The following is an 18,767-nucleotide window of genomic DNA, read 5'->3' as shown; positions in this document are numbered from 1 at the left end:
AACCTGGGAAGCAGGCAGGCAGCCTCAGAAGATAGTGGGAAGATAGTGGGCTCTCTTGCATTATGGGGTTTTTAAAGCAGTGGTTGGGTGGCTGCCTGTCTTTAGCTGCGCCTCCTGCCTCCTGAAAGGGGACCCAGGAGATTTATTTGGCTGCAGCTGCCAGGGAGATCCCTCCCCCCGAATGGGCCACACCCCCCCCATGGAAGAGCCACGGGGCCCCTTTCCCGGGGCGCCTCACCTTTCTCCAGGCCGCGCAGCAGCATCTCGTACTTCTGGGTGCAGAGGGTGTATTCGCGCTCCACGTGCAGCCGGTCATCCGGCAGGAAGTTCTGGGAGTCCTGGCTGTTGCGCAGGAACTCCTGGTAGTGGGTCTCCAGGCTGCGCAAGGTCTTCCGGTAATCCTCGGGGGGCATCGTCCGGAACTGGGGGAGGCGGAGAAGCCAGGTCAGTAGGGGGCTCTTCCCCTCCTCCCTCGAGCCCAGCTTGCAGGCCCCCCCCCACACACCCCTCCCTCCCTCCCCCCCCCCCAGAGCTCCCTTAGCACCCGGTCCTCACTATGAGCAGTGACCAGGACTGGATCTGCTGGATGTCCCTCTGCAGGTACTGCCAGGAGAGGAGGCTCTGCATGTCGATGTGCAGCTGGTGCCAGAAGGTCAGCAGGCTCTGGTGGCTGCCCTCCAACCTGCAGGCAAAGAGGAAAAGGAGGCTCCAGAACCATCTCGGGGGGGGGGGGTGTTGGGAGTTCCCCAGGGCTGCCTGCCCCAAAGAGAGAGCAGAGCGGGCAGAGAGGCAGAGTGCCCCCATGCCACCCCCAGAGCCCAAGGAGCAGTACAGCAGCTCTCCTCCTCAAGTGGGGCCGGGGGGGAGGGCAGAGGCCCTGGGGGTGTCTATGGATGGGCACTAGCTGTCATGGCTCTGCTTTGCCCTCCAGAGTCGCAGGCAGCAGCGCTTCTGCACCCAGAGGGGGTTGTCTCTTGTGCCCACATCCTGCTTGTGGGTTTCCCATTGAGGCATCTGGTTGGCCACTGTGAGAAGAGGAGGCTGGGCTAGGAGGGGCCCCGTGGGCCTGATCCAGCTCTTCTGGTGTTCGCATGAGTTTGCGGCAGTGGAAGCTTCAGCGATACGATCTGAGGATTTAATCACGGTTTCTAATCTGCCCCCCACGCCCTCAAGGAGAAAGGAAAGCAAGGGGGTTGGGGGTGAAGCTGACTCACCTGCTGACGGCCTCCAGGGCCTCCTTGTTGGGTGGGGGCACCAGGAAGCAGATGGAGGGCACAATGGCCTCGCTCCCGGCCACGTTCAGCACCTTCCACTTGTACGGCTGGGCGTTGCTGAGGAGGGTGCAGGAGTCGCCCTTGTGCACCGTGATCTGGGGAGGGGGAGGAAGTGAGCAGCCTCAAAAGATGCACCCCAGACCCAGTTCGCCACCCCCACCTGTTTTCCAGACACGTGACCCCCACCCCACTCACCTCCATCTGCTTGTAGTCACAGACGGCCTGGAGAGGCAGTCGTCCCTTGAGGGCGGTGCTGGGGCTGCGTGGCTTCAGCTGGACAATGGCCTTGGCTCGCTTGGCCAGCCCGGCCAGCTGACCCTGGTACTCAGCCAGGTGCTCCTTCTCCTCCTGGCATGGGGGGCACAAAGAGGAAGAGAGTTAGACTCCTAGGAGAGTAGAGCTGGAAGAGACCCATAGAGTCCCCTAATGCCTGCAGGGTATGGGGGTGTTGTCAGAATTTAGGTTGAAAGGAGGCTTTGCCCCTCCGGCATACATCATACAGTGCCCCCCAGCTACCAAAATCAACACAATCACTCCTGCAAATGTCCCAACAAAACACTTCATCACACAGTTTCCTCCTATCTCTATTCAAAGGGCCTCTGCTGCACATTACCAAATGCAACAATTCACTGATAAATGTATCTAAGTACAGTGGCACCTCTGGATACGAACGGGATCCGTTCCGGAGCCCCATTCACATCTAGAAGCAAACGCAACCCGCAACTGCACGTCTGCACATGCGCGGGTTGCAATTCGCCACTTCCGTGCAAGCGCATGATGTCATTTTGACTGCGCATGTGAGAGTGGCAAAACCCGGACGTTACACATTCTGTTACTTCCGGGTCACCACAGAGCACAACCCGTGAAGTACATTTAACCCTGGGTATGACTGTACTGGCTCAATGGGAAAACTTTAGAAAGTCATATAAAATTGCTCCAGTATCAGATTTGCACCATTCCACTTCAGGAAAGAAATGGCTGGCAAGGGGGGAGTCTGGGATCTGGGCAGCCATAATCCCTCCAGCCTGAGACCACATACTCAGCAGCCTCCTTGCCTGGGAGAAAATCGCTGGCATCCTGGCAAATGGGCGCCAGACAGGTCGTCATCTCACAGACAACAGCAGACCCTCCAGGAATGGATTAAGTTCTTGGACCTGACCGAGAATACCAGGAACTTGTAAATATTCCTATTGTATCACTTGATGGGTGTATGGTGGTGGGCAAGGAGGGTTGAACCAGTTTCTGCCAGAAACCCCTCCCAGTTTCTGACATATGCATGATGTATCTATGATGTGTGCATGATGCTTCACCAAAGGCGTTTATAGGAAAAAGGGAAAACCTATAAAAGAGGAAGCATCCCTTTCTGGGGGGCTTCTTCCTGCTTCTCCCAAGCCACCGCATGGAAGTCCAGTCTTGAATAAAGACCAGGCCTACTGGCTGCTGTTTGGCTATCCAAGTGAGCCCAGGAAATTTCCCTTGAGAGTGCAAAGGGTGGGGGCGCAGGGGCCGCACTCACGAGGGAGTCTTGCAGCAAGTCTTCCAGGCGTGTCACGGTGATGGAGCGGTCGCAGACAAACTTCTTCCGCATGGTCTCCTGGGTCTTGCGAAGGAATTCCTCCGTCTCCTTCACGTCAGAGAAGAACTTGGGGAGAGGGAGAGGGAGAGGCGGGTGAGGAGATGCCCAGCTGGGTCTGGCAGGAGGAAAGCTACCCAGAGGTGCCCCCTCCTCCCCAGGGACAATTGGGGCCCAAAAGCATCTGCAGGAGGGCAGCTGGCTGGCTGCAGGGGAGAAGGGGAGCAGCCCAGCCCCAGAGGAGCAGTGGGAGTCCTACCCAGCCAGCCCCCCCCCCGCCCAAGGTACCTGGAAGTAGGCGGTGTTCTCCTTCAGGTGGGCCTCAATGCAGCAGCACAGCTGGAGCATCCAGCTCCACTGGGTCTGCAGGGCAGCCTGGAAGGCCTGGAAAAGAGGGGGGGAGAGAGATACTCAGCCATGGGGCAGGACCTGGGGGCAGGAAAGTGGGGTGGGGCACACCCACCCAGCTCAGCTCCCCTGTGTCTTGTGAGACATTGGGGGGGAGGCAAGAGCCCCCCCCCCCGGAGAGATAATGCCAGGATGTGGCTGCCCGCCGAGGCCTCGTGAGGCCCACGTGGCAGAAGCAACCACAGCCATCACGAGCTGCAGCCGTCATGGGACCTGCTGGCAAGCCTCGCTCCCCACCGGGCCCCGATCCTGGCTGGCGGCACGCCCAGCCTCACCTCCACAGTCTGCTTGCCCGGGTGCTCCTCCCTCAGCAGCCTGTCTCCCGTGCTCTGGATCTCCTTGATCTTTCGCTCCCGCTGCTCCAGCTCCCGCATCAAGCCCTGGGGGACGGGGCAGAAAAGGCACAGTCAGAGGGCAAAGGCGACAGCCCCCCAAGCCACCTCCCCCCAAGAGGACGGGGCCTTACGGAGTAGCTCTCCTTCTTGGCGGCCATGTTGCTGTTGCGCTCGCTCCAGTCATAGTTGACCTCCTCCTCCTCCTTCTCGTTCAGCCACATCAGCTCCTTGGTGGCAGCCGCCACAAACGCCTGGAGGCTCTCGAGGTGGCGCAGGCGGGCCTTGGAAGAGTTCTGCGAGGGCACAGCGGGGACGGGGTCAGGTGCCCGGCCTCCCTCTGCACGCACACAGGGGCACCCTCTCCTCCTCCTCCTCCTCCCTCTGGGGTCCCAGCACCGCAAGCGGACGGCCTGCCCTCACCACCCCTAACCACCCCCTCCTCCAGGCTGGGAAGGGGCCAACACCAAGGAGGGTCCCCAAGGCCGGGCTGTGCAAGGTACAGAAAGGATTTGCCCTCTTTCCTTCGTTTGCCCGGGGTCTCCTGCCCACAAGCCCCATTTGGCTTCTCTTCTGAGTGCCAAGACCCACATTTTGGAGGACAGGAACACACAAGGAATCTATTATTATTATTATTATTATTATTATTATTATTATTATTATTATTTAGCAAATGTATATACTGCTCTTCATCCAAAGACCACAGGGCAGCTGACAACATCAAAATGCAAAATGCACAATATTTTTAAAACAAAATTAACCCTCCCTCCCAACAATTTAAAAGGCCATGGACTGCTTATTTAGCCAAAAGCCTGGGAGAAGAGGAACGTCTTTGCCTGGTGCCTAAAGATATGCAATGAAGATGCCTGGCAAGCATCCCTGGAGAGAGCATCCCACAAGTGGGGAGCCACCACAGAAAAGGCCCTCCAGCTTTCTTGTGGAAGAGGCACCTGAAGAAAAGCCTCATAGGATGATCATGCACAGGAGGAGACAGTTGATCCTGTTCATGCCCTGGAGAGACTGGGATCCAGCCCCTCCCCCTCCTTGCCCTCAGCCCACATGCTCCTCACCAGCAGCTTGGCATACTGCACGTCCAGCTTGTTCAGGCAGTCCCGGTAGGCACTTCGTGGGCCGGGGGAGAGCTGGGCCTGGGGGGGGGGGCAAGAAGGAAGGAAGAAAAAGGCCGAGAGTTCCAGGGGAGGCAGCAGACACAAGGGCAGGCCCATAGCAGCACCCCACAACCTCCCTCCCCTTTGCACGTGAAATTGGGGGGAGCAATGTAGAGGGAGCTGCCTCTGCCTGGCACCTTGGGCGCGGCATGCCCACCAAGTGGGGGGAGGCATGGGGGAACTATTTGGCTTCTCCTTAGACACCCCTGCCTGCAAGGCAGAGCCCAGGCAGAGGGCAAAGGATGCTGCCCCTAGAATTTGTTTTGAGCCGTGGAACGGAGCTTGCAGTCCTGGTGACCAAAAGGGAAAAACCCACATTTCCTACCCCCAAAGAAACTTTCCTCCTTTCAGAGGCACAATTATGGTGGGTGCAATAATATTATTCCTGTTAACAATAGGCAAAGGGGTCAGGGTCCCATTTCTGCGATTCTTGCATTGCAGAGGGTTGGACTAGAAGACCCTCGGGGGTCCCTTTCAACTCTAAGGCCAGGCAGTGCCATGGGGAGGGCAGCTGGCAATGGGGGGGCCTCACCTCATCCGCTCTTGCCCTCTCGATCTTGGCGCGGAACTCCTCTATGGACTGGTGGAGTCCGCGGTGGCTGCCCAGCTGAGACTCCACGGTGGGCAGGTCCACGCCCCACTCGGCCGCGTTCAGGCGCCGCTGGTTGTCCTCCACCCAGGCCAGCAGGTCCTGCAGGTACCGCAGGGTGACGTCGTCCAGCTCCTGGCGCGGGCGCTGCGTGACGGGCACCGTGACCTGGGCGATGGGGGCCGACCCAGACTTCAGGCGCAGGTTGTATTCCGTGCGGATAGCCACCAGGCGCTCGTGCAGGCGGTAGACCCTGCGGGAGGAAGGGGGCGGTGAGCAGGGGCAGCGGGGGAGTCACCTGGCAGGGGGCACCTCCTGGCAGCAGCAGCAGCAATGGGGTGCATTCGGCGGACTAGATGCAGGGTGTAAGTTGCCACAAGGGGGCGCTAAGCACCTGCCTTTACATTCTGGGGAGGGGACCCCCTGCTCATGCCAGACACCCCTTGGCACACACACACACACACACACCTGGCCTGAGGAACATTCACCCTGCATTACCACCTGCTGCCATCAGGCACAGGGGGGCGCTCTTGGCTTGCGCAGAGGAGCAGCCCAGGCAAGCATGGAGTGAGCAGAGGCCCCTGGGGGCCACAGGAAGCCCCGCGGGGGCCGGAGGAGGAGCAGCGCTGCTGACCTGCGGTACATCTGCTCCCCTTGCGGGTGGCGCCCGTCCTTGAGTGCCTGCACATCGTTGAAGAGCAGGCGGATCATGGCATCGGCCTTGTCCAGGTCGCGCTCGATCTCGGCCGACTTCTGGGGCGCCTTCCCTGCAGCCACCAGGCGGATGTCCTGCGGGGAGAGGGGGAAGCAGCTCACCAACCGCCCTGCAGAGCAGACCGCCCCAAGGTCTGGGGCCCAAGCAGGGGCCCGACCCACAATGGGGGGGCCAGGAACAGAAAGGGCGTCTCACCGACTGCAGGAGGGTGTCCGCCTGGTTGAGGTGCTCCTCGCAGAGACCCGACTCCATCTGAAGTTTGCTGACAATGCGCTGCAGGCGCTCCAACCTGGAGGAGGGAAAAGTGGCAGGTCAGGGCAGGTGCCTCCCAGCATTGTGCCCCCACCTCTGGGCATCTCCCACCGGCCTCCCCAGCCCCCTCCCAGCAAAAGCAGAGCCCCGGGGCCCACCAGCAGCTGTTCCTGATGCTGCTCGCGGCTGCCTCCCCGGCCTGACTCTGCGGTTCAAGCTGTGCCGTTTCCTGAAGAGATCGGCGCAGATGAGTCACCAACCGTGTGTTTCCCATTAAAGCTGGGCTGGGCTGGGCGCCGGTTGGGGCGGAGGGGGGAGAGGGAGGGAGGGAGGGAGGGAGGGGGAGGGACCCAGCCGGACTCTCGTGCTCCCTCCCCCCCCCCACCAAGGAAGGAGGGAGTGGCACCCTCTCTCTGTGCCTCCGCCCCCCAGGCAGGCGGATTCAGCCCAAGGGCCCAACTGCACAGCTGCCCCACCTCTCGAACTCGGAGCGCAGAAGCTTCTCCCTCTCCAGGATGGCCACGTGCAGCTTGCCCCACTCCTTCTCCACGTCCAGCGGGTGGTAGCCGGGAGGAACCTTCAGCTGCCCAGACTGGACAGACGGCTGCGAGGAGACAACGGTCACAGGAAAGGCAGATCAGCTGGGCAGCCTGCACTAAGGGGGCGGGGCGGGGCGGGGCGGGGCTGGGCTAGATGGCACATGGGGTCCCTCCCGACAACTCTATGATCCTCTGGGTCCCAAGGGGCCTATACGCGCGTGGGGTGTGCTCCCTCTTTGCACTCTTCCTTCTGGCTCAAGGGGTGCTACAAGGCTCACTGAGACTCCAGGCCAGGAGGGGCTCGGATCCTGTGCCCACATTCCTGCGCTGACCTCTCCTGCTGGCCAAGGGCAGCCAGACCCCGCCTGGTGCAGGTCCAGAGCCAGGATTGCTCCACCTCCTCCAGGCCCAAAGAGAGAGACGCTGGAGAGCGTTGAACTTGGCACCTTCTGCATGCCAAGCTGCTGTCCTGTCGCTGCGCTGGGGTCTGCAAAATGCTGGGGGGGGGGGACCTGGCCTCTGAAGACCTAGACCTGTCCCACCCCACGGCCTAAGCAGCCCCCCCTTTAAAGGATTAACCAGCTGTCAAAGGACATTGTCCAGATCACAATGCAGCCCCCACCCAGCACTACCCCACGCGTTTCCCCAAGCCTGTCCCATAGCAAGATGGGGCGGGGAGAGAAGAGCCGCTCTCACCTCCAGAGACTGGTAGATGGCCTTGGAGCGGTTCTTGTCGGCCTCCTTGGCGGGCAACTCCGTCTCCTTGAACTTCAGGAACTGGCGCCACAGGATCTGGGGGGGGGAGGAAACGGGGGTCAGCGGGGGGGGAGGCAGAGCACGGGACTCTCCAGGGCTTGTGGGCAAAGGCTGGCACTGCCCGTCTCCAGCAAAGGAAAGAGAATTAGGAGTGGGTCCGTTCCTTGGGGTCCCCTTAGCTCCCTATGGCTCACACAGACTGGCATCAGTGGCGCTCTGGGGGTTCAGGTAAGTCTGAACCTGGGACCTCTTGCCTGTCCAGCCGCTGAGAGATGCCTCTTCCCCACAATCCTCCTGTCCTGCTTTTCTAGTGGTTTCCTAACTTGCAGTTCCTGCCTTGCAGGTGGGCTGGACTAGATGACCCCTGGGGGTCCCTTCCAACTCTACCGTCCTACGATTCTATGGCAGCCCAGAGCCAGAGAGGTATCCGGATGCTGTTGGGAGGCGCTCAGCCTGGCCCCCTGGACCTCTGCCAGAGCAGCCCGTAAAACTCGCACTCCTGGGCCTCCTTCCCCTGGGCACCCTGCCTGGGCACGCCTGCCCTGACGCTGGCAGCCGCCAGGATCCTCTCATGACCAAGGAGGAGGGAGCGCAGGGCCTGCCCTTTCATCTGGTGCCAGCCAGGGAAGGGGGAAGGGAGCCGAGGAGGGGAGCCACCGGCCCGGCCCTGACTCAGGAGACGCAGCCTGGAGGGACAGGCTTGGAAGCAGGCGACTGGGGCAGAGCCAAAGGGGGAAAGGTCATGGGGGGCATCCTGCCAGGGAGAGCAAGGTTGCGGAGAGCAAGCAGTGGGGGGCTCAGGTGGGCCAGGGACAAGATGGGGGGTGGATCTCTCACCTCGATCTCCTCAAAGCTGGAGGGGAACTTGCGCTCCTCAAAGATCACTGTGTGGTGCCGGATCCATTGCAGGAGCAGCGTCACCACCTCGTAGTACTCCTGCCAGCGCAGCTGCAGCTCCTGGCGGGGCGAGAGGGAGGTGTCAGAGGAGGGTCCCAACCCCAAGCCCCTGCCCCGGCCACTTCTGCCCCCCCAAATGCCCCCCACTCACGTTGGCCTTGACGCCGTCCACCACGTCGGGCACGCGAGGCATGGCGTCGTAGAGAGAGGAGACGTAGGTGATGATGGACTTCTCATCGGGCTGAGGAACGTCAACGTCTGCAAGGGGCAGGAGAGCGGCCATCAGCCCCCAAACGCCCTCCACAGAGGGGCCAAGCTGTGCCTACTTGCCCACCCACACAGGCGCCCACTCCCCTTGAGTTGCAACTCCCCAACCCCACGATTGTCCTGCATCCCTACACACCTTCCGGGTCCAGCAGCCGCGTCACTCCCAGCTCGTGGTCGGCCACGGAGAAGGCCTGCTCCAGGTTCTCCACGTTGGTCTGGCGATACACTTTGTTCATGTCAATCAGCATCGGCCTGTTGGGGGGAGAGGAGAGGGTTGGGAGCTGCCACTCCTCAATTGCAGGGGGGCACCGGATGGCCCTGCCAACCCTTTCGAGGGGCTTCCAACTTTGGGGAGGCCAGCAGCACATTTGGAAATCTAAGGAACAGCGATGGACACCAAAGCAAACCCATTTTGACAGCAGGAAAACTGGCAGCACTCAGGACTGCCCACCCCTAACAGGCCAAACACCCATCGCCCACAAAATATGGGAAAGGGCAGGGAGTTATCTATCTGACTGGGGAGAGCAGGGGGGCCTTGGTGGGAGCCAGTGGGCAGCATCCTGGACGTCAGAAAGGCTGAAGAAGTCCCACAGGAAAACAGGCACTTGACCTCCGGGGGTCTACGTTTCTCCCTCTAGCCTTGCGTCCAGCAGAAAACCCAAGGGAAAGATGGGGGACGACAACCCCTAATTATTATTATTATTATTATTATTATTATTATTATTATTATTAAGACCTGGCCCTCCCCAGCTAGAGCCAGGCTCGGGGCAGCTCACAACAGTACAATTACAGTAAATACATAATGGGGGGGGACAATTTAAAATACAGGTTAAAATGCACCTTCTTGAGTCCCCCAAGGTAGGGATGTCCAGGGCAGGGGCATGCTGAATTTAGGAGCCTGGCCCAGGCCCCTCCCCACAAATTGCAGCAACAGGCTGCTCAGCGCTGGGCCAAAGCCGGAGGGGGGGGGCAGCCAGGAGATGCCTCCGCTCAGCTCAGAAGCATCTCCTGGCAGCAAGCGGCAGCAGCAAGCGCCGGCAAGAAGCAGGAGCCCAGCCCAAGGCACCATCACACCTGGCTGTATCCTTCCAGGTAAGCCCCAACAATCCCAGCCAGGTGGGAAGGAGCAGGAGCAGCCACACGCCAGGCGGCAGGCGGCAGAGCACAGAGCACAGCAAAAACTTCCCGCGGTGTTCGGGTAAGTGAGCCAAGCCATGGGGAAAAGGGGTGGGAGCAAAACAAAAACAAAACAAAAATGCTCCACCCCACCCCCTTCCCAGCCCCAGATGTGACCAACAGCCACAGGAGAAAGCTCAGCTATGCAATCCCATGGGAAGGAACCCCCCCATCACAATTAGGAGAAGGGGGGAAGGGACTTCCTATTCCCCAGGGCCAGAGTCAGGGTGGGACTGAGCAGTGACCACCTCCCTTAAGCTGGCTAGGAAGCCCCCAACTGACACCCCCCATACACAGTTACAGGAAGGAGAGGGAGGGGGAGCGCAGGGGAACATGGGGGGGGGGTAGGAGACCCTCCTACATTTCCTGGAGCCGCAGCGTGGAATGGACGGAATACAGGGAGCCGCTGACGTTCCGGCCTCCAGCCAGTGCCCATCCTTCTTCGCCAGCCCCGTTGGAGGGCGGCAGCGGCTGTGCCTGCAGCCCAGAGTCCACGGCAGGCACCTCCTCACAGACCATCACCACCCGCTCCTCCTTGGCCCGCAGGGATCCAGACCCCACCAGGCCCCGGCGCCCGGCCCGGCGCCTGCCACGCGGATGCCCGCTCATGCCCACGCGCTCGGAGGAGGGAGCAGCAAAGGCGTCTGCTGCCTCTGGCCCCACCGCACTCCCTGCTCCAAATGGAGCACGCAGGCAGGGTGGGCCGGATCCCCGCCCTGCTCCCAGCCACGTGTGGGAAGGTGGGGCAGGAGGGCGCCAGGCTCAGACTTGTTGCAGCTTTGCAGATCCGCCATTGCCATCCGGCCCACCGCCAGGACTGCTCTGCCAACCACCTTCTCCCTGAAGGACCCACACTCTTCCAGGTTGGGGCTGGGGCAGAGGTGTTCCCCACAATTCTTGGGGACCCGGAGTGGGGGGAGAAGGGGCAGCAGCCCCCCACCCGCCTTCTCCCCTGCTCCAGGCCACCTCTGAGCAAACAAGCCCAGCCAAGTGGGTGCAGGCCAGCTCTCAAGGGGTGGGGAGAGGAAGGCGGTGGGGAAGAGATGGAAGGGAGTCCCCCCCCACAGGGCAGAAAGGGGGCTGCAGTCCCCGCAAGCAACGCCTGTGCTGCTCTGCATGGAGGCCCAGGGCTCACCCAGAGGGAGAAGCAGCAGAGGGGGCCATTCTGCCCCTGGCAGACCACCGAGAGCCAGAGTCAGGCCGGCTGAGACTCTAGTTGCAGGGATGGAAGGGAATTGGGGGGCTAGGAAAAATGCATGCTGCCCCCCTCCTTTCTACTCTCAACCTTCAAGCACCTTCCTGAAGAGAAAGGAAATTTGGGGCAGCAGGAAATGTGGGGGGGCGTGTGGGGATTGCTTTCCCTTTCCTCCGCTGCCTCCCCAGATCTCCTTCCCCATTTCGTCCCCCTGACCCCCCCCCTCATGGCATCTCACTTCCCCTCCTTTTCCATCCCTCCACCAAACCACAAACCCGCAGGGTCTCCCTCGAGGGCTGGGCTGCGTGTGAGTCATCGGACGAACAGCACTGAGACATTCTGCGCATATCCTACTTTCCCCGCATCCAGATTTGCGTTTGAATAAAACTCCCCCCTCCTGCAGACCCCCCCCCTTACTTGTGGCGGTGGATGATGGCGTTGAAGAGGCGCCCGTCTCGCCAGCTGGTGGTGAAGTTGTCACAGCGCAGGCCCTGGTAGCCCTCGACCATCCGCTGGGACCACAGCAGTAGCTTCTCCTTGGCGGTCATGTCCTCCGACTGGCCGCTCACCTGGATGTCCGAGATCTGCGGGTGAGGGAAGCCGAGGGGTGAGCTGGGCGGGCACGGATGGGGGGCACCCAGGGCCAGCATCGTTCTGCAGCAAAAACCCACGGCAGCCCCACTGCCCATGCCAAGGGGGCTGAGGAGGAGGAATGGATATGTGTGTTCTGTGCCCTGGGCAGGGGCATCAGTTGCCCAGGAGAGCCAAACGGGCATCAGACGGCCAAGCAGGGCAGAGGGAGGGTGGGCACCTTCTCCCCTGGGCATCCTGCCTGCCTTCTAAGCCAGAAGGGCCTGAGGGAGGGCAGAGGGCTGCACTTGCGCTCCAATCCTGCTTTGGGCATCTGGTTGGCCCCTGTGGGGACGGGGGCTGGGCTAGAGGGGTCCCCTCGGGTCTCATCCAGCGGGCTCTGCTGGTGTCCTTATGTGGCTGGATCAAGGCAGCATCCTGTTCCCACAGTGGCTGCCGGATGCCAGATGCAGAGAAGGGTGCCCACCGGGTCCCCCAAGGGGCACGTGCCCCCTCCCTTCTCCCCACTTCCCCCCTCTTCTCTGGGGCACACAAGCCAAGGTGGTTGCATCAGCGTCTAGCGCTGGAAAATCTGTGTGTCCTGGAGCAAGGGGTGAGTCAGGCCAGCCAGCCACAGACTCCGCTCCTGCTGCAACCACAGCTCACAGCAGCGGCCCCACCCAGAGTGCTCCCCCCCCCTGCACGAGGCAAGAGCCTCTCTCCTGGGTCTCCTCTCCTTCTAGGCACCCTCACTCTGCATAAAAGAATGGGGGGGGGGAGAAAGGAGGCAGAGAGGGAGGGGCCTTTCCAGCAGAGCCCTCCATTGCACAGCGCCCCCCAGGCAAAGCCTCTCCTATCCTCCCAACCTCCCACAATTCACTGATTGGTTGGTTGTTTTGCTCCAGTTACACCTCATCTTTGCTTCCAAGAAGATCAAGGCGGCAGAGCATGGTTTAATCCTGCTCATTTAACCCCCAGAACACCCCTGCAGGGCAGGCTGAGAGGCAGCGAATGGCCCAAGGTCACCCTGCAACCTGCATCACCCAGTGGGGATTCAAACGCCGCTCTCCCAGGTCCTCATCTGGCCCTCTAACCACTGCACTCCACTGCCCCTTGTCTTAAAATGCTGGTGCATCTTGAGGGGACCCAGCCCATGAGGTGGAGCAGCTCCCTGAGCCAGGGGGGGGGGCCTGAACTGTGGGGCTTGGCTACAGGACTCTTTGCTGGAGCTCAATGTGACTGATCTGTTTGACTGTGTGGTCTGAGATCTGGATGACCAACAAGCCAAGAGACAGGAGCTGTGGGAGGGGATTCCGCACCTTGATCTATCGGCTACTTTTAAAATGAGGCTGCATTTTAAATTGCATTTTAACCTGTATTTTAAATTGGGGGGGTTTCTTTCCCCCTATTATGTTTTTACTATGATTTTAGCCACCCTGAGCCCGGCTCTGTTAGCCACCCTGAGCCCGGCTCTGGCCGGGGAGGACGGGGTATAAATAAAATTTATTATTATTATTATTTATTATTATTATTCCCTTCCCTTCCCTTCCCTTCCCTTCCCCTCAGAAGACCCTCCCTGCCCTGCCCTGCCCTGGCATGGAATGAAGAGTAGGGGGAACTTATTCCAGAAGATTGTTGTGATTTTGAGGAGATAGTGATCTGACAGGCTCAACTTTTCCTGGCTCTGGTTATCTGTGTTTTATTACTTTCTCTATCCCTTGCAAAGAAGTCTTTGATGTGTGGTCTGTTGGCAAACGGCACTGGTCAGTAATAGCCTTTGATGTACGGACTGCCTTTTTGTCTTTGATGTAGAATAGCTGGTAGCCAAACCTGTCCTGGCCCCAACAGGGCACAGCAAAATATATCTAGCTTTTGAGCATGGCAGTGAGAAGCTGCGCATGGACTCATGGCCAGAGGATTGGGCAAAGGAAGACTATCTGAGGGGGGAATCACTTTGCCACTTCTTTGAGCTTCCCAGTGGCAGATTGAAGTGCTGCTTCATAATGTATCTTTTACTTGATGTTCAGAATAAAATCTGTAATCTTCTCACCCACTTCCCACTTGCTTCTGAATTTAAAAGAGCCATCTTGCAATTGACAAGACAGGCGGCTTGCTGGCAGGCCGGCTCTGGCATAGCTGCGCCCAGGCCCATTTCCCATGCCAGGGCTCAGCGTCCCCTCAGTGCCCCTCCCCCAGAGCAGGCTGCCCTCCCCACTCACCTGGAAGTGGAGGATGATGGTCCAGATGAGGCCCAGAGTCAGCTTGGGGTTTCCGTCCGCAATGTCATCGTTCCGGATATTGACCAGCTTCACCTGGGAAATGGCACATCACGCCAATTATCAGGGGGGCTCCAGCCACCCCCGACCCCTCAAGGCAGGCCAGGCCGGACTCCCTCCCTCCCTCCCTTCACCAGCTCCCGGGTCTCACCTGCCGGTGCTTCAGGTAATCCAGGGCAATCTGCACATTCTGGAGCTTGTGGAACCGCATCCGGCCCTTTTCGCGGGGCTGCGGGGGGGGGGGGAGCAGGAGGGAAGTCAGTGTCTCTGCCCTGCCAGGCTCCACATCAGGGCGCAGTTAACGCACCCCCCTAAACCCTGCCCTGGTCCAAACAAGCCTCCCCAGCAGAGGATCCCAGCACAGCAGGAGGAAAGAAGGGGGAGGCCAGCCCCCAAATCCTTCCTGCCAGACACAAGTCAGAAAACAATGTCCAGGAAATGCTCCCCCCTCCTCCCCCCCCCCACCAGACACCTTCAGGCAGAGCCAGTGTAAAGGCTTCTGTCATCCGCCTCCTCCCCGCCCCCCTTCCTGGCGTGCTTCCTGCGCCACACACTGGCCCATCTGAGGAACCCCCTACCCTTGCCCAGCTATGGGGCTGGCACAAGAAGCAGCAGGATGCAGATACAGAGAACCCCTCTTTGCAAGCACAGATCCCAGCCAAGGCCTGGCTGAAGCCAAACCTGGGGGGCTGGGGAATGGCTTGCCGGGATCTTCACTGGCCCTCCTCCCCCTCCCATTTAGCACCCTGATGCCCACAACCTCATGGGTTCTGGGGCTCCCCTCTGCCTCCTCCACGGGCACAAAGGGAGGAAAACCCCTTCAATAGCCACATGGCTGGAGGCAGGGGGACAGCGCCCCCCCCCATCCAGACCTGGCATTAGCTAGTCATGGGCACCAACTTCCGAGGGAGAATGGAGGGAGCTACGCCACCATGTGTGTGATGTCAGGATGTTGGGAGGAGCCAGGAGCAGAGATGAATGGGGGGGCTGCATGGTTTCAATGGCCAAGAGCTCTTCCTCCACCGCTTTTGAGCATTGGGTAGCCCCCAAAATATTGGGACCCCCCAAAGAGCTCAGCCCCTGGGAGGTGGCACCTCTGGCCGTGTGCCAGGCGGGAGCAACAGCACTTCTGTGCCAGCAAGAGGGAGGTGGGTCTCCTTTGTACCCAACCCAGCAGCTCAACCCAGGGCAGGCGTGCGGGTGGCGGGTGCAATGCCATGCAGAAAGCAACAAGGGGGGGCGGAGCAGAACCACTCACCAACCGCAAGTTCCGGATCACGTCGCGCTCTCTGGGCTACGGGGCGGCGGCAGGTGGGAGCCGAGCAAAGAGGGGGGCAGAGGCCAAAGGGCAGCAGTCAGAAGGCAGAGTCCCGCCCGGAGGAGAGACAAACAGAGCGGGCAGCAGAGAGAGAGAGACAGAGAGAGACCCCCGTGCAGCGCACAAGAGTTACGGTGTTAGAGCGCATAGACAGAGGGGGGAGGCAGAGGGGGAGCAACTGAAGTGGAGAGCAGCAGGTGAGCAGCTGTTATTCCCTGGCAGGGCAGGCACCCAGCGTTGCGCTGCAAAGTTCCTGGGGCAAAAGGTGGGCGACGCCTCCTCAAATTAACTCTCTGGACCTCTGAAGTTGTGGAAGGTGGGGTGGGTGCTCTGAACCCCAAAGGGATTCTGGGTAGGTCTTGGGGGGCCCCCATTCCTCTAAGGGGCTCCAGGGCTCTCTGCCTGCCTCTGCCCCACACTTGCTGCCACTCGCCAAGGCTTCTCTAGGGCAACCCTCCCCCCCCCCTGCAATTGGGGCATAGACGGACTGTGGAATGGAAGATTTTGGGGGGGCCTATTTAGGAGACCCCTGCAAGCAGATGAAAACATTAGCAGGATTCTAATAACACTTGTAACGTAACAATTACTACGGACAATTGTAAAATATGGATTATGAAATAATACGCAGCTGAAAATGTTGCCCATAGGGCCCAGGATGGAGGCAAGTCTGGAGATTCCAATAAATCTCTAAATATGGACATGTATTTGGTATTGCTGTATCTTTACATTAGTAAAATCAAATGCAAATTATGTTTTTTTAAAAGGAAAATTGGGGGGGAGCAGCTGGGCAAGAGCAAAGAAGCACCCTCCCTGTCCCCCCCCCCCCACAATGCTTCTCTCGTTTTTTTAAAGAAAGAGCTGGACTCTCAGACTCAGGTGGGCTGCAAAATGGAGTCAGCAGGCACAGAGCACTGGGTGGGGGGACATTCCCCCCCCCCAAAAAAAAGTCTGCCTGGGAGCTGGCAACTCCAGGCTCAGCTGGGAGATGCACCCCGGGAGGGGGGGTCTGAGAAGGGAGCCCCAAGCAGGAGGGCAATGGGAAGGGGGGAGCAGGCAGGAGAGGAGGGGGCTAAAACACTCCGGGGGGAGGCAGCAGGAGCTGGGGGGCAGTGCAGCGTTCGGAGGGGGCCTTGTTGGCCAGACTTGCTTTCCTGCTATCTGCGGGTACAATGGGGGCTGCCCGACCCCCCTGGGGGGGAGGTTTCTACGTACCAGAGTATCTCCTGAGAGGACCTCCAGGAGGGAGATGAGGTTGTGCCCATCGCGGAGGTCTTCGTAAAGGTCGTTGACATGGCGATGGGCCTGGAAGGGGCAAAGAGAGAGTCAGGACTGGCAGGGGGGAGACAGCCAGCCCCCCTCCCACCCTTTTACCACCAGCAAGCAAAGGGCAAGACCTGAAACTACCCTCCCCCCAACCTCACTAGGCCCCGACCACACAGGGGGCACTGATCCCATCCTGAAAGGAGCCCCCACCCCCAGGCCTGGCCAACCTTAAAACCTTTGACCCTAAAGGGATCCCCTCTCCACTCTTAGGGGCCTCCAAGAGGATCCCTCGTTCAGCAGACCCTCCTGGCAGCAGCAGCCACCTGGGGGGAACATAGGGCAAGGGTGGGGGCTGCAGTTCAGCAGCAGGGAAGCTGTGGGAGCCCCCACCCTGGGGAAACGGGAAAGTCCCCTGAAAAGCCAGGGAGTCACCGGCCAGCGGCCTGACTCTCCGCGAGGCACTTTGGGGTGTTCGGATGGACAAAGCAGAAGGAAATATGGAGAGAAAGGAGGAGAGAGCAAGACAGAGCCCTGGGCACCTCCTGGGCACCTACCTCTGCTCGCCAGTGCTGATGCCAGGAAGGAGGAAGAAGAAGAAGAGGAGGAAGAGGAGGAGAGGAGGCAGGAAGAGAGAGAAAGAGGTTAGGAAGAAGAGGAAACAGCCCCAGAGAGAGCCCGGGGGGCACAGCATGCCAAGGGATGGAACCTGCCTGGTGCCTGGCACTGGTGGGTCAACACTGGCCACCCCAGCCCTTGCCCCCGCCAGGCCTGGCAGGGGCACCACGTGGCCAGGGGCACCCGGGTCCCACCTAGCAGGTTTCTACCTCTCATGAGGCTGCTGGTTGTGGAGAGAAGTGCCCTCACCCCAATGAATGCATTCAGCTTTTACTCAGAGGAGACCCATTGAAATTGATGGTCAGCTTAGCTCAGCCGGTTAGAGCATGTTGCTAATATTACCAAGGTTTCAAAGCCAAGGAGTCCCTTCTGGGGACGGGGCTGCCCCCCCCCCCAGGTGCCACTGGCTGGCGAGACACTGGAGGGCCTGGGTGTTGGGGGCCATGGGGCCTGCAGCCCAGCCCACCCCCAAGTGACGGTGATTCCTGCATTGCAGGGGGCTGGACTAGATGAGCCTTGGGGTCCCTCCCCATTTGACAATCCTACAGTTCTGTGGGCACCTCTGGCAACAGGAGTCACAGGACTGGGCGGGGGGGGGGGCAGACCATGCCCCACAACCACAGAGATAATAGACCCATTCAGAAGTGAAGCGGGTTGGGGGGTGTTCTTTCCACCAGAGGGGAAGGAAATACGGGGCGTGTCAGATCCAGAATGGGATGGTTGTCTGCCAGGGGAGTGGGGGGGGGGGAGAGGAGAGAGAAAGAGGCAACCTTCAACCAGCCCCGCCCCCCATGTCCGTGGCAAAGCTGGGTCTTCACCCACCCAAAGCCGCCCCCCCCCCCAGCCAGAGTGTCCTCAGATTTATTTAGTTGGAATATATTTCTCTTTCGCTTTGCAGCCCTGAGAGGCTCTCAGCCTGGCCAGCCATCTCCCTGGGATTTTTTTTTTGGGGGGGGGATGCAGGGGAAGGTTTCCCCAGCCCTTACCTTGATAAGGTGTTTGTTGACCCATTTGGTGAAGGTTTTCTTCTGGACCCGATCCCGTTCGTCTGCAAGAGAGGAGAGGCGGACATGAGTCGAGGGGCTGGAGGGAGCAGCTCAGAGACAGTTTGGGGGCAGCCCCCACCTCCAGGAAGGAAATTGCGGAGGGGGGAGGCAGCGGCAGTCGTAGCCAGAATCACCACCAGGCGCAGGGAGGTGATTCACCCGATGCAACAGGAAGGAAATGCAAGAGTGACTCAGGCCCCGGGTGCCAGCCCCTTGCACCATCACCCTTAGCAGGCCTGGCACAACCGCCAAGGCCCCCAGCAAGAGATAAAGAGGCCCCCTGGCCCCTCCCACAAAGGCCTCCCCACCACACTCCCAGAGGAAGCTGCCCTCCCCTGAACCACTCAGACCATCAGATCCACAGTTCAGGGTCATCTGCACCCCCTGACTCCCAAACTTTTGGGATCCACTGCCCCCTCAGTCCCATAAGCCCATGCCCAGTGCCCCCCACCCTGCCCTATGAAAAGCATTATTCGGAATAGCAGTTTGCATGACCCGCGAAGGAAGATAATAACACAATAAAATGCGAAGCAATGA

General features: G+C 60.0%; 1 protein-coding gene across 25 annotated transcripts in view; it reads right to left on the bottom strand.

Moving 5' to 3' along the window:
* Window positions 1-18,767, bottom strand: part of PLEC (plectin) — a 118,157-nt gene that overhangs the window by 17,291 nt on the left and 82,099 nt on the right. For 14 of the 25 annotated variants that reach the window (XM_079984059.1, XM_079984035.1, XM_079984049.1 and 11 more), the window contains 23 exons: window positions 18,171-18,232; window positions 17,124-17,138; window positions 16,519-16,608; window positions 14,140-14,217; window positions 13,932-14,024; window positions 11,560-11,726; window positions 8,908-9,023; window positions 8,656-8,762; window positions 8,445-8,564; window positions 7,548-7,643; window positions 6,789-6,916; window positions 6,256-6,349; window positions 5,980-6,134; window positions 5,289-5,598; window positions 4,658-4,735; window positions 3,722-3,883; window positions 3,531-3,635; window positions 3,136-3,231; window positions 2,791-2,916; window positions 1,470-1,622; window positions 1,215-1,369; window positions 556-682; window positions 239-422 (listed from right to left, as the gene is read on the bottom strand). In XM_079984059.1, coding sequence (XP_079840185.1) covers window positions 239-422; window positions 556-682; window positions 1,215-1,369; window positions 1,470-1,622; window positions 2,791-2,916; window positions 3,136-3,231; window positions 3,531-3,635; window positions 3,722-3,883; window positions 4,658-4,735; window positions 5,289-5,598; window positions 5,980-6,134; window positions 6,256-6,349; window positions 6,789-6,916; window positions 7,548-7,643; window positions 8,445-8,564; window positions 8,656-8,762; window positions 8,908-9,023; window positions 11,560-11,726; window positions 13,932-14,024; window positions 14,140-14,217; window positions 16,519-16,608; window positions 17,124-17,138; window positions 18,171-18,232 — 2,817 coding nt within the window. Of the gene's footprint in view, window positions 1-238; window positions 423-555; window positions 683-1,214; window positions 1,370-1,469; window positions 1,623-2,790; window positions 2,917-3,135; window positions 3,232-3,530; window positions 3,636-3,721; window positions 3,884-4,657; window positions 4,736-5,288; window positions 5,599-5,979; window positions 6,135-6,255; window positions 6,350-6,470; window positions 6,602-6,788; window positions 6,917-7,547; window positions 7,644-8,444; window positions 8,565-8,655; window positions 8,763-8,907; window positions 9,024-11,559; window positions 11,727-13,931; window positions 14,025-14,139; window positions 14,218-16,518; window positions 16,609-17,123; window positions 17,139-18,170; window positions 18,233-18,767 lie in introns of those variants that run through there. The other 11 variants (XM_079984046.1, XM_079984052.1, XM_079984040.1 and 8 more) reach the window with 2 other exon arrangements.

The sequence above is a fragment of the Podarcis cretensis genome, assembly GCF_951804945.1.
Source record: "Podarcis cretensis genome assembly, chromosome: 7".
NCBI lineage: Eukaryota > Metazoa > Chordata > Lepidosauria > Squamata > Lacertidae > Podarcis > Podarcis cretensis.
The sequence above is the reverse complement of the archived record's forward strand: the minus strand, read 5'-3'. Positions and strand labels throughout refer to the sequence as shown.